Genomic DNA, 14913 nt, shown 5'->3' on the forward strand with positions numbered 1-14913 from the left:
GAATTGCATGCCGATATTCATTTAATGTATGTCATGGTTGGGGTTGTTCGCTTTCTGTAACTTAACCTTGTCTTATACATGTATGTTTTTTTTTATCTAAAAGATATAATGTTTTATAAATGTCTGTTCTCAGAATTTTAAAGTGCAAAGCATTCACGTACACAAATACTCAAGCACGTGTTTCATCGCTATGACCCCAATTGCACTAGCACTTTTTTTTAAGAATTTGGAACGATTCACGCATTGTTAGCCTACAAGTCCATCGGATCCTCTATAGTACATTAAAATACAAAGGCAGCACAGTTTTTAACGTTGACATTATTTCAGGATTTTCTTTGTGTTCGCACAGCACTGGTCAGGTCTTCATTATTATCAATAAATAACCAAAGACAACAATTTTCCCCATTTTTGTCTTTTCTTCATTATCCTGAAATATGAGACACATACTAAATACAGTTAGTAGACAAAAAAATGAAAATATTTTTGTTAATGAATCTGTTACGGTACCACATTGTATGTATCATATAATTACTAGTATATATGGTGCTCTGATATGCCAACGACTTTTGCCGTGCTACAAATAAACACGTACGATGTATATGGACGTAAAAGAAATAGTCCACATTTTATTCAAGGGTTATTCTGTTATTTTCTGCAACTTGAGATTATTTTGAGGTTCTCGATCTGTGGTTAAAAAAACCAAAAAACAATGAGTTTGGACTTTTTATCTCTTTTAATATAATTGTATTCTACGTATCTATGGTATACAATAAAAAAAGAAAAGTACAGCGAATTTATACAATATGTAACAACACAGTGAAACATTGTGTTATAAATTACAGAGGATAATGTTAAAACTTCGGTGAGGATTATTTTGTTTATTGCATGGAAAGGAAGGAGTAACAATGTAATGTGAGAAGCGGCTGATTGAGAGTAAAGCACTTGCAACAATGCAAACATCGTAAATTAATAGTTATATACAATAACATGTACTATAATTATCTTTTATCATGATTGCCAGTAATCAAACACATCAATAGCTATATATAACGGACAGTTTATGCAGCAAAGAAACGTTAAAATTTGGACCGGAAATGACGCCACAAAGCGTTATTAGGCAGTTCCGGAAAATCTGCTTGGTTCCTGTGCTACATAAATCTGGCTTTTGGCAACATTTTTTTTTCATACCAACTTTGTCATTTATAACAATAAACACAAAAACTACGACACATAAATATATATCATAATCCGGACACCAAAACGGCGACCTTATTCTAAAAAAATAGAGGTATATGAATTTTATAGTTGCATACAGAAAGAGAATTGTCACAGAAAACTATAGAAGCAAATTTATTTTTAGCATATTGCGTCACTAATGTTCAATGAACAAGGTCGATCGATCCTCTTAATATGACTTTGATGGCTTTGTTAGTTATAGCACTACCACTTCGCATGCAGGAGCTTTCCCCGATCATGATTCTATTTTCTGCCTTTACCAAACCAAACGAAAAAGGCACTAGAGCGAAAATGCAGTAGGAATTCCCCCATATTCTGTACCAACATTAAATCCGACCATAACATACTACAAAAACATAATATCACAGATCTGTATATGGAAAAATGGAATAAATTCTAATTTCTTGTACAGATTATGCAGCGGTCATCTGCATTCGGTTTGGTGACTGAAAGCCATTTAGCGACTGGACACTCTCGAAGACGGGCTGGTACAATTTATGGCCTCGCTGATCAGTTGAGACAAACTGGAATTGTGTCTGGCCCTTTTCGATTCCTAGAACGGGGCATACCTCTACGTGTTTTGGTGTAAAGTCTGTGCGGTACATGGTACCATCCTCAAACTTGGAGCCGCTCTGGAAAGCTGTGTTATCGGGTCTAAAGCTTCTGTTTGGCTGTAATTCGTGGGGAATGTAATGAGCTTTCTGTGTAGAAAGGCCCTCAAATGGCGCCGTGTTTGGATGGTATTCGTCTCGCATCATGGGCTTGTTTTTGTTCATTTCCCATTTCTTGTAATCGTTGGCGTAACTGGTACTACCGTCAAATGGAGCGTTACGGGCTTTATTGGCGGACGACGGGCGGTGAGCGACCACTCGATCCAATGGCAGCTCTCTATAAGTCGAATTATGCGTGGTGGTCATTTCCATGGTACCGTCAGGCTTTTTGTACTGCTCATGCGCATGTACATAGGGGCGTTCCATTGGCCATCTTCGATAGTCGTTCCTATTGGTAGTTACGTCCTCTAACGGTTTCCCGGATGAGAACGCTTGGTTATCAGGCTTGAAACTTCTAGTAATCTCTCCGGGGTTGCCCTTGAAATCTCGTTTGAATGTGGTCATGTCCTCAAATGGTGCTCCTGGCCCTTTGTACTGCTCTTTGGGATGGACGTATTTTGGCTCCAGAGTGTGTTTGATGTAAGCGTCCCTGTAGCCAGTCCTGTCGTTGAAGGGTGAGTCGGACATCTGGGCCGCCTGTGGGGGCTTAATCATACCGCGTCTTCGGGCATCGTGCTTAATGAAATCGTGGTGCATGGTGCTCTCCCCCTCAAACCTGTTGGTGGGCGGCTGCCAGGCGTCTTGGGAGACATAGGGACCCACGCGGCCCGACATGTCCCACTTCCGGTAGTCGGCTGTAAAGATCAAAACAAGGTCTTATAAAAAGAAACAACATCAGTGTTGACTGCGAAAATGTTATATAAACAGTATAAAATTACAAAAACTGGCTAAACTTTATAAATTAAAATAATGATTTTTTTTATAGATGCGACACAAACGGATGGTTTTTTGGTATTGAAGAGTTATCAAACATTGGTAAGGATCGAACATCATTATAAAATGAAGAAGAAAACGAAAACGTTAAACTGTAACCAAGTGGCCTTACGGTAATTTTGGGATACGTTAAGTGAAATAACTGGTGGATACTTACTTTTATAGGTGGGCTCTCCCTCAAATCTGCCCTGAGCCAGACGCTGACCATCATGTTTAATAGCTCTCGCAGGTGCCTGGTATTTTTCTGAAGTAAACCAAAAAAGATAATTATTAATCTACAAAGGTGCACGCCATCTCCACATTTTATGAATAAAGTGTTAGTAGGTTGAAGCCAAGTGAACCTCAATGATACCTTTTGAATACTATCAATAATATCATAAGTGGCCTTAAAAACTTACCAGACTCACCAACAATAAAAGCAGTGAATCTTAAAAGTCCTTCCAAAAAAAAGTACACAGTATATACTAGTACATGTACTACAATATTTCCACCTGTCTCAAAGTTCAATCTAAAACTACTATAATATTACATGTGATATTCAAGGTCCTTCCAAACACACTACAATATTACCGAGGACATTTAAGGTCCTCCAAAAGAATACGACAATATACCGTTGATATTTAAGGTCCTTTATAATACTACAATATTACCGAGGATATTTAATGTCCTCCAAAAGATTACAATATTAAAAGTCCTTCCAAAGACTACTAAAATTAAACCGAGGATTTTATCTTAATTAATTTAAGTTTTCTCCAAATTCTCATAAGATTGCAATATTACTAGCTTGAACAAAATATACTGCTATGGTAAAAGAAATTATTCTCTAGTCGGAACTTAAATTCCAAGTGCAATATACTTTGTAAATAATGAATAATCCAATGAGTCCTTTTTTATTTATATACTTAATGCTCCAAGTAATTAGAGTTAAGGTTAGATTAAACTAGCTGTTCTAAATACCTTAAGGCCTATAAAGACTATGCTATTTAACTTTTAAATCAGTTCAATGTGTATTCGTAAACATTCAACCCAACCATGACAATCAGGTAATGGGGTGATATGGGGAGTACACGGGCTAAGGTTACCTATTGTTACCTATATAACGTATCACGAGAATTAGCCCCAATTCATGTACATCGTGGCTGTACACTCTGAGATTGATTTAATGATTTAAGCCTCAATGCTTAATCCGAAATAAAAACACTGAAGGGGATTTGTCCAAGAGATTACGGACAAGCGGTATACGTGACGATTGGTAACACCTATGGAGGGTAATAAAGTGAACTAACTTTTACATGTACATGTATGACAAAACAGCCACCGGGAATTACTAATAGTACATATATATTTCCCATTGGATTCTTGATCGCATGAATAGTAATGTCAGTTTGAATCAATAGAAAATACTAGCAGTACAGAAAGACGTAACTAGTTATACAGTATATAAATCATAAATAATCATGGCCAAGTTCTTGAATGAGGCAGTCCAGAAGGACTGTCGTTATGTTGAAGCCCCGTGGATATCCCGTAACCGACCAACTAAATGTAAAGGGGGGAGGAGGGATTACCGTTCTATGCATAACACGACCCACGGAGGAATCCCTTACCGAGTGCTTATATAGATAAATAAACCTAACAATGTTTATTGAAAATTTATAACTAAGATATTGGGGAGCTTTCAAGATAAGATGTCGCACAAAACGAAGATCTCCAGTGTAAATTGATATATGACTTAGGGTCTAGAGTATTAATTGATTGGGATATTTTATTGCTATGTACCTTTGCCTAGCAACGGGACGCTACATCTGTTGTTGATATTGATATATGGACTTAATGGAGCACTGCCTTCCCGATATCGGCATAAATACTTAAATTTTGCATTACAATTATGTTTGAGTTCAGATTTTGGTTTCTGAAATGATCAATCCTTAACATTGTCTCTTCTCATAAAAAGGGGCGTTGGTAATAATTTGAAAGGAGCAGTTTTATTGATTTACCGCAGGAAGTCTCTAAAAATCAGTATCCAAATCATATATATATGCTGTCTTTTAGCTGCCGAACCATAGATTTTATTGGCAATTACGTAAAGTTTAAATATTTTTTTAACTGCCATACTAAAAAACAAAGTTCAATTACCCGTGAACTCCTTCTTGTAAGACGTCATCCCCTCCATCTCACCCTCGGGTCTCCTGTACTGGTCAGGAACCCTCACAAACGGTTTCTCCAGGGGGTGCTTGATGAAATCTTGCCTAAAAAAATATACATAGTTATGTATATATTTTTTTTTTCATCACGATTAGCCAAGGATTTCTTTCTTATTCACTGTCTCAATCTCACTCTTACACACAAGGTTTACAAAAGGTTCACATGAGAACAAAAAATTAATCAAAATAATGATAAACGTTCAAGTCTTACTACTTGTATTAGTTCATATACACTTTGATTGATCACAAAAAAGAGAAATAATAACATTTATGGGATTTGTTAAAAAATTTGTTCATTTCTTTTTATCTTCTAAAGTTCTAGAGGGTCCTTACATCTTATCGTCTAACTGAGAGAAATGATATTGTTGGATCTAGGTCAAAAAATCCGCTCTTACATCGATAAAGTTTGTTGGTGCAACAGCCTCTATGCTTATTGGCTTCGTCAACGTTTTTTTTTCTCGCATGCTTCAAACACATGAAATAATGGTTTTTACACAAAAATCAATTAATCACGGGTCGTTGTGTTTTGATGTCCGGAATATGCCAATTGTGTTTTTTTAGGATATATACACACAATATTGGATAATAAAAATATATACACAAGTTTAACAACAACCGTGACAACACAAGAAAAAAATCCATTGAGCAAAGTCAGGTGTTAGTCGACAACGCCGTATAAACAGAACAACCGAATAACAGTTTATATCACAATGTTAGTATCAACTTGGGGGAAATTAGTTTTTTGATTAGCCAATTCAAAATTTTAAAATCCGGTACTCTGGTAGCCCGGATTTCCGCGATGTAGCTCTCGGTGATATTCTTCAGCTTTGGTTCTTTGACGATGTGGCATGGTATCAATTTTGAATCCATCATCAAAGGACTTGCTAGCATTGCCCTGCAGGGGTCGACTTTTACCATAAGCAGGTTTTCCAAATAAAACATCAAGATCGTTTGCGGATTTTCCAACAGGCGTTTCCCATGGTGCAAGGACCTTTGATGGCCCGTTGTCTTCTATATGGATATTTTTCTCTTTCAGCGCTGGGTCTTTTCTAAAGATGTCGTTTGGGTCCTTCTTGAACGTCTGCTGAACCTGATTAATATCCGGTGTTTCCCATGGAGCCTTTGTTTTAGTGTTACGGGATCCGAGTTTGACAACATTTTCTTTGTCCTTTCTGAAAAGATCGTCATGGTTTTTCCCTCGGGTTCTGGGATCTGCAGATTTATCCCACGGCCACCTTGACTGAGGCAATGCGGATTTCTGCGGAGATGCTGACATATCCCATCTACTCTCATCGTGTACGGAGGATCTGAAGCTCTCTGCGCTTGACAAGTTAGACGAACGGTCCGGTCTCATTGCAGATTGAGGAGACGATGCTTTTTTAACCTTAAACCCTTTATTGGTTTCTAGATCTAGAACAAGCCAGTATGGTTCGTCGCTCTCGTTATTTCTTCTTTGTGTGTCCTCTGTAGAATTGAGCCTTGACTTCTGGTTCCCTGAATTTTGTCTGCTCTGTCGTCTGCTCATGCTTTCATTTTCAAGCCTGGTCATGAAGTCATCTTTTACCCTTGGTGAATAGAAGTCGCCAATCACACCTTGAGAAACCTCTCTCTTAGTGAGATTCTTTATGGATACTTTCTCTTCATGCTTATTGTAGAAATCACCTATTTTCCTCTCTGAGGCTTCTCTTTGCTTGCATTCTCCAAGTTTGTTCTTTGGTTTTCTTCCAATCTGATGAAGTCCATCTATGGACTCTGCTTTTTGCGGCATATTGCTACCTTTAGAAGAAGCTATGTACATCCTTGTGTCCCCTTTGTCCAACCTCTTAGCCAGAGTACCTTCCCAGTATTTGTTGGCATCCCTTTGGGTGTTTCCAACTTTCCCTCCTCCCATTGAACTTTCCTTTCTCTGTTCCCATTCCGACGTCCACTGAGCATTTGCATCTCTCTCTTTTTCTTTAGTTATGCCTGCTGGATTCCTTGGAGAAATTTGTTTTTGTTTCCCGTTAGCTTTTTTGCGATTCTGTTGTTTACTGTCATTATCTTCTTTGCTCACTTTCTCTGGTGGTTGGGTTGACCTAGGAACTGCCTCCTCTTCAATTTTCATTGATTTTACAGATTTACTGTCACCTGCATCTTTATCCATAAAACTCTGAACTGTGAGTTCCTTCTTCACTGAATCGGGACCCTTGACTTCTTGTCCACTTGTTGATGCATCCTTGCTTCTGAAATATCCATCCCTACCACTAGCCAAGTCTGCCTTCCAATCTTCCCCAGCTTTATCATTGCTTTTTTTCTCTCCCTCTAAACTCCCCATTTCTCCAGTTACTTTTCTTCAGTTGAATGTTTCTTGCTAGGTATCCAAAGGTTCTTACATTCAGTGCACGGCCCTCAATCTCCGCTACCCTCTGATGTCTGTCAGAGTCGTCAAGTTTCCTCAGGTAAATGTAGCAATGTTAATTGATGAGGGATTGGATGGGTGGTCAAAGAAGGCCAATCACGGATCTTCACGTACATGCTGAATAATTGATGCTGGGTTATAAAGGTGATCTGATGTTGTGAATTTGCCCACGATCATTGTAAACAGAAAGGAAACCAGCAAAAACCTTTAAACAGCCAGATTAGAAACAGGCGATGGGATAGAAAAGATGGATAATATTGCATTAATTTGGGTTTTTAAAAAAAAATCCTTTTAATTGCTTCAGTTACCAGATAGGATTAATGAACAGAAATATAATTCAAAATTGTTTAAAAGATTTAAAAAAAAAATTCAAATACCAACAGTACATAATTAGAGACTCGGGGAGTGCAAACACACAAAAAGACGGGAACTGATGATTTGTTTTTTGATTGCTAATAAATATGAACCAAGTTTGTTCTTTTGATTTTTTGGAAGAATTGGACACTCCACAGAATGGTTTCTGGGCACGAAGTGTTTACTTAAAAAGAAAACTTAAAAGATCTTACTAAGTAAACTCAGTCATACAAGACAGAATAGATTTGATCCCCTTCAAAGTGGCCCAGCATTAATATCTATAATTGACACCTGGGAATACACCCCATATTTACCTGCATAATAAATGGATTGTTGATCTACCTTGATCCTTGTTGTCATAGATGATGTTGGGCATTGTCATAGAAACTTGGACACAAATGCAAAATTAATATTAAATGTCCCAGTCTGCTACTTAATCCTAATTAATTGGCATTTTAATTGACTTCCTAGACAATGTTAGTCTGATAACAAATCAGTTGAATAAAATGCTACTTATATGTTTATTATTGTTTGTATACGGAATCTTCAGTATAAATTGTATGAATTTTCTATTTTTGCTCAAAACAAATAAGTTCAATATGGTATTGGTTTTTTTTTCTTGAAAATCCTCCCTTCCATGCATAAATTATTCATTTACTGCTATTAACATTCAAACAGTACCTAGGGAATGCAAACAAATGGAGTATGCTTTTTGATAACAAAACAATGAAATTCTCCATGCACAAGCCCTACATGCAAAATAGTACAAGTTTCCACATTCTTTATAGTAGTAGAACATCAATGACAGAAACAAAACAAGCTTGGTCTACATTTATAATATAATATATATATAGGCGTGCCAGAATGTGCATTTGAATACGGTGAAAAAGTAAACATTCTCTGATTTAAAACCTAAATCCATAAAGCATAATAACAGTCAAACACTCTAGAGATCGAGTAAAGCAATCAAAACACTTCTCAGCGAACGCATTGATTCTGACAACGCAATGCATGTATTGCTGGTATAGCCATGACCTTTTGCTTGGATTAAAAAGCAACACATACCGTAATTTTGATAAAAGGCTTTAGTCATAACCATCTCTCTCTCTCTCTTTCTATTTATATAAAAGGTATTGAAATTGCCTTAACAAGTATTTTATCACTGAAGTTTTTTGGTATTCATATAACTGATTTAAACTTAAATATGATGTGTTAAAGTGGTAAATTATCAAAATAAAAAAAATATATATAGGATAGAGGAAACGAAACTATATTTTTGACCTTGACACTGTTTGAGGTCATATAGTCTCACCTTTGAGTGGTTTTGTCCTCAAACTGCCCCCCTCTGAGGGCCTCTGCGGAGGGCTTGAAGGGCTCTCTCATCTGGAGGGGGTGCTGCTTGAACTCGTTGTTGTATTCTGTGAGGGTACATGGCTGATCTCCCTTGTTTATTACGTTTGTGGGGCGGTGAGGGCATCTGTGCCGTCTTTCAAAAGAATAAAGGGTTAACCGTTAAGAGTAAGGTTTAGGTAGCAAACAAAGAACACAAAAAGATATATTGAATACTAGGAACTCATTCACCATACAAAAGTGTTAAAAGTTGTACAACTGCATGAATGATTAAGCCAGAAGGTCGCCTATTCCACCAAGGTTATACAAATTTGAGATGTTTTTATACATGGGTACAAACTTATAGTAAATGTGAAAAATTGACACTAACTATACCAATAGACTTCTTTGTAAGAGGTCAACATATATAAGGATTAATTCTTACAATTGAAATCACTATGGTAAATGAATTATTTTAAGAAATCATTTATTTTCACCATTCATGAGAGCATAATTAAATTCAAACTCTTTAAATTCATGACTAAGGGTAACAATTGTGATCACCAAACTCCAACAGAATTATCATGCAGGGAAGTAGATATCAGGGGAATGAAAGTGATAAAATGTCTCCAACAGATGTAATATTTACCAAAGGGAACTGTTATATAATAAAACTAGGAATTGTTGGTACATGTACATGCTTAGTTTGAGTGAAACTAATGGCAATGAAAATTAAATCAGAATGAACTTTGGGGATCATGGAAAATTCAGAGTGATCAGATTGAATATTTCAAATTTGGGGAAAATGTGAATAAACAATGTAATGACCAATTGTTTTACTCACTTTGGGTTTGTAGGTCTGAAGTATATAAAGTAAGCACATATAATCTTTGATATATTGCTGGAAACAACATTTTCTGTATTCATATTTGTATTTTTTGTATCACAAAAGGGTCCTCCACACCTTTGGAAAAAGTTTTCCAAATAATTAAGACAGAATTTCTATATTCCTTACAGATATTAATTTTAAGTGGGTGTTCAAATTGAAAATGACCAAAAAAGTTCAATTTTGGGGGAAAATCAACTTTTTAATAATTTATCACAATTCATAAAAGCAAAAGCAGCTCCAGTAGTATTTATCCATAAACTAGTGACCTGCAGGTCTGTAGACTGAAGCAAGCCGATTTATTGCGCTATACAGATATTATAGGCACCAAAGATTGATTAAAACTCCCATGTTGTGATGTAATGTTGTAAAGGACCCTTAAGTTTACTGTCAAAAAGCCACACCTAGTGGTTAAGCTGTACCAATATCTTTATATATAATTTTATTTTGATTGTACAAATGAGCTAGGCAGAACAATAAGCTGGAGCACAGACTTTTATCAGGAAACTCCAACATCCAAGATATCATCTGCTGCTGCAAATTAAAAACCTATCAATGTGCAAATATACGCTCATGTTAATCAATTTGTCTCTTAAAAAAATGCTACTAGAATCTATTATTTTTCATTTTCAGAAGAAATAACTTAAGTTTAATTTCCAGGTTATCAGTTATTATGATTTATTTACCTGTCAAAGTACACACTTTTGTTTATTACATATATACCCATTTTAGCACTGTGTGCCTTTTTTTGAATTATAACAGTACAGTTGCACAGGCATGCATATGGCCACAATCAAAGGAAGGTTTATGGATTAGAATAAAAAAGTAGAGTCATTGCAATCATCGGTACAGTATAGGTTAAGAATTGTACTAATATATGTATATCTGGTTTTGTTTAGACTGGTATCACATGGATTTTGAGACCCCCCCTACCCCCCCCCCCCACAGAAATTTTTTTTTAAAAAATGCCCTTTAAACAAAGTACATTGAAATTTCTTCTTTTCTATGGACATGTTTTTGGACATAATATTTTTGTTTTTGAAAGTTTTATGTACATTTGTTTATTGTAATAGACTTAGATTAGGATGATGTGAAGAATTGGTAACATAAAAATCTGATCATCTTGATATGAATGAATTGGAATGATTTTGGCATTCAGTTTGAGGATTAAAGAAGATTCCAGTCAGCATTATAAACCCCCAGAGTGCCAGAGTATAGACACAAAAGATTTGATTGGGTTTGAAATCCAAGGTCACTAGAGACAATCAAGTCTGTGCAGTAATGACAAGCTGGAGATAAATGATCTCGTTAATTAATCAGAGCAAATAATTAATTATGGATATGATAGTCTAATTCATTGTATCTGGTACCTGAATGAATATAGAATGTATGTTTGATGGTTGGCCCTTCTTGATGAAATGGGGGATGACATTTAGCTATTTATTGATGTATTGACCCATAATTCTAAGACAAAATTTTAACTGATAGATGATCCTACTAAGACATGAACAAATCACTTTTTGTCAATCAACTCTTGCTCTATAGCTACCATGAGAGGTAATCTCAAACTTCATAGGCAATAATGCAAATAATTTTTTTTTCTTGTACAGACTTACAGAAAGCAAACTTTGTAATTGGGAGAGGGTATGTATGTATATACAGGAGCAAGGCTTTGTCTGTTGCCCAACTCTTTTGACTATCAATATATATTATGTTTCAATTAAATTGAATGAAATTAGAATGTAAACTTGCAAAGAGATAGAGGCATGCTATAGCAATTTCAGAGAATGCAGGATAAATGAGATTAGAACACTTGTCTGCTTTATTGAAGATCTGGAATCGATCCATACCACTGCCTAATGAATAAACCTTCATAAGTTGTATATAAAAGCTTAAAGCAAACAGGTTATACATGTATAATTAAAGTACATAAGTATATTACCTCGACCTGATTTGAGTTCCACCATTGGATATATTACAAAGTAGGATATAGATGAATTGATTCGTTAGTTAATCTTATTCATATCTTGATTATCATGATTATCTTCAATAACTAGTAATAAAATATAAAAATTATGTAAATCTATATCTTAAGGTACATGCTTTATTCTTTTTTTATATACCCTCTTGCTCAGGGCAAGTCAGTGTGGGTTTTAAAGAGTTTAGGTACATCTTTTATTGACTATTTTATATCTAAAATATTTTAAATCTTACAGCAGGATATGTATATTCACATTAGTGATCAAACATATAATGGTCTCTGGGTGACATTAAAACATTTAGGAATTCATTCCTTGCTAGTACTGGTTTTTTAATAATGTGATAGAAATGAAATTGGCCTCCCTTGCAAAGAAAAGCAAATACGGTGAGAGAGAAAAGAACAATTCAATTTCATTGAAATACGGACCAGATCTTAGATCATTTAAACTTCTCAGACAAAGATGTGAGTTTTCAAATACATATTCATTGCTATGAAAATAGCGTCCTTACATTGGCTGCATTTTGTAAGGTACAGAATTCATTTGTTTGTTCCAGTGAATGGAAGTTTAGGTTATAAACCTCATTTACAATTAATCCATGGCGACTACACTGATGCAAGGATTTGAGATCGTGATGAAAGGCTGTCCAAATGCGTAAACAGTCTCAGAAAAAAAGTCTTCTTAATTAGGCCTAGTATACATCATAGATACGTCACTACTTACCAAATTATACTGACTAAAGGTTTTTAAAAAAGGCCTAATCTTGATTCAGAGATAATCTTTGTATAAAGAATACAGAGTTGTTCCCCTTTGAAAAGCAGCAGACAAGAGATTTAAATACATATAAGGATGATTTTAAGTAGATACTATAGAATGGCTGTACTTAAACTATTACAGACCATCAAATGGACAATAAAGATTTCAACTCACATGGATTTTGTCACTCGTTAAACATAAATCTCATTCTTCTCCATGTAATATGTGAGAGGAATATTGAACTTTTTCAAAAATTATCTACATTCATTGATTTGAATAAAATAGAATACCATTACTCAATAATAGTAGCTTAAATTTCATTTATCATAATAGAGTGTATATAGTTTAAAGGATAGGGCATTTACCCATGTATTTTTAAATTTGTGTCTTAGTTAAGACGATCATTAACCCATGTATATTTTTTAATGTTGTGACAATTAAGTGCTTTAATATATCAAAATACAGCATATACTCGTCACTTAGTAAGCATCATTTAATGATAGGATCATACATAGGAAATGAGTATTCAGTTTTAAAAAACTTAAGTTAAATGTTTATAAATTATAATCAGGAGGAGTGGCACAGTGATAATAAAATAGATGACTAAAGTGATGATGTTGTTAATAATTTTTGAATACCATAATTCAGAGTGCAATGAATTTATTTTTAATGTTTAAAAATATAAGAATGTACTGTATACAGGAAACTATTAACCCCTGTCTTATTTTTGGCCCTTTTGCCCTCTATGACAGTGGGCGAAATTAAGACTGGGCGAATTTCAATGTCTAAAATTATTTCTCTTAATCAAACACATTAACTTTGTTTGGGTGAATTCAAGATGGGCTGAAACCATTTGCAAGTGAAGAAGGGTGAAGGAGTTAAAATAAAACCCTGAATACAGTATTACACTTAACAACATATGTCAAGTAAATTCATAACTATTTAGTAGCTTTAGTACGACTAAAGCAAAAGTTTCTCAATATCAACTTTTCCCTTCAAATTTTTTGATTTCTCACATTTTCAGTGATTATATTGATTTCCAGTTCAACGATTCAATGTATGAAAAAATGAGTTCAGGAACTGATAATCAAAGTCCCCCTTCCCTTTTAGGAAGTTATGAGGGTAGTTCTCCATTAAATACCCCCCCCCCCCCCCCCCCTACATTTTGTTCTAAGGTAAGTTTTACTGTTCGTCAACTAATTAGCAGCAAGTATATATTATACAAACAACTGTTTAATTAATTATTCTACAAAACAAGAGTACATGAACAATACTTATATAGGAAGTAGACCATAGATGTCGATTGAATAAGCCATATGTATGAACATTTATTTAGGCATTTGTAAAACTGTATATACTACAAATGTATGTGAAACAATGAATGGAAATATAAGGCCAGTACATTTTTATTGTACAATTTTATCAATAACGTTTGTACATGTTTACACTGAAATATGATTAAAACAATGTCCCTATTCACCATGCACATTAAATAATCATGCACGTCATCCATGGGAAAAGGAGTTTACAGCGGCTACTATTCTTAAGTTAATTATCACTACGGTACATAGGACTCATTAATTATTGATATAACAGGACAGGCCAAATTGCAAAAAACTGTACTTAGCACTTTCCATGACAATCTGTACACAATACCTTATGCTACACACAAGTGCAAGATCATACTTGATAAACTGTCAATTAAAGTAACTTTTATTATAGATTTACTTCGATTGTTTATTCCTAAACACTTACCCACAAGTACAGATTTCACAAATACACTTCTTCATCTTCACTGATTTCTTATCTCCGAGTTATTTTCACGCCTTTTCTTTAAACCAGGGAGTTTGGTTACATGGACATAACAGGCGTTGTCAAGCACACCAAGCACCTGTTTACAATATGGTGGATAGTGACCGGTGAACCTTAACCGAAGGGGTGTCAGGTTAGGAATTTCGGGACATGATATAAAACCACATTCGGACAATGAATATTGGAGTTCATTAGATGGCTGTGACTGACAATTTGTGTCAGTTAAATGTAGGGACTTAGAATTGATTTCATCAACAGACAATCAAAGTATTTACAATCAATCGTGAAAATGGAATCGTCTGATTTATCTGCATGTAAGCGAGATAACTTTAAATTTATTTTCTGAACTGAAAGGGATTGAAGTAAAAAAAAATATTCAAACTTATATGCATAGTTAAATGATCGAAAATGGTCCCCA

At 35.0% G+C, this 14913-nt stretch overlaps 1 protein-coding gene across 1 annotated transcript; it reads right to left on the reverse strand.

Annotated features, from left to right (window-relative positions):
* Nucleotides 1-709: 709 nt before the first annotated feature.
* Nucleotides 710-14599, reverse strand: LOC128175413 (stabilizer of axonemal microtubules 2-like). Its single transcript, XM_052841027.1, has 5 exons — nucleotides 14439-14599; nucleotides 9046-9219; nucleotides 4914-5026; nucleotides 2938-3024; nucleotides 710-2641 (listed from the first exon to the last, which is right to left on the reverse strand). The coding sequence occupies exons 1-5, from the start codon at nucleotides 14471-14473 to the stop codon at nucleotides 1650-1652; spliced, it is 1401 nt and encodes a 466-aa protein (XP_052696987.1). The 5' UTR covers nucleotides 14474-14599; the 3' UTR covers nucleotides 710-1649.
* Between the last annotated feature and the right edge of the window lie 314 nt (nucleotides 14600-14913).

Source organism: Crassostrea angulata, chromosome 3, assembly GCF_025612915.1.
Source record: "Crassostrea angulata isolate pt1a10 chromosome 3, ASM2561291v2, whole genome shotgun sequence".
Taxonomy (NCBI): domain Eukaryota; kingdom Metazoa; phylum Mollusca; class Bivalvia; order Ostreida; family Ostreidae; genus Magallana; species Magallana angulata.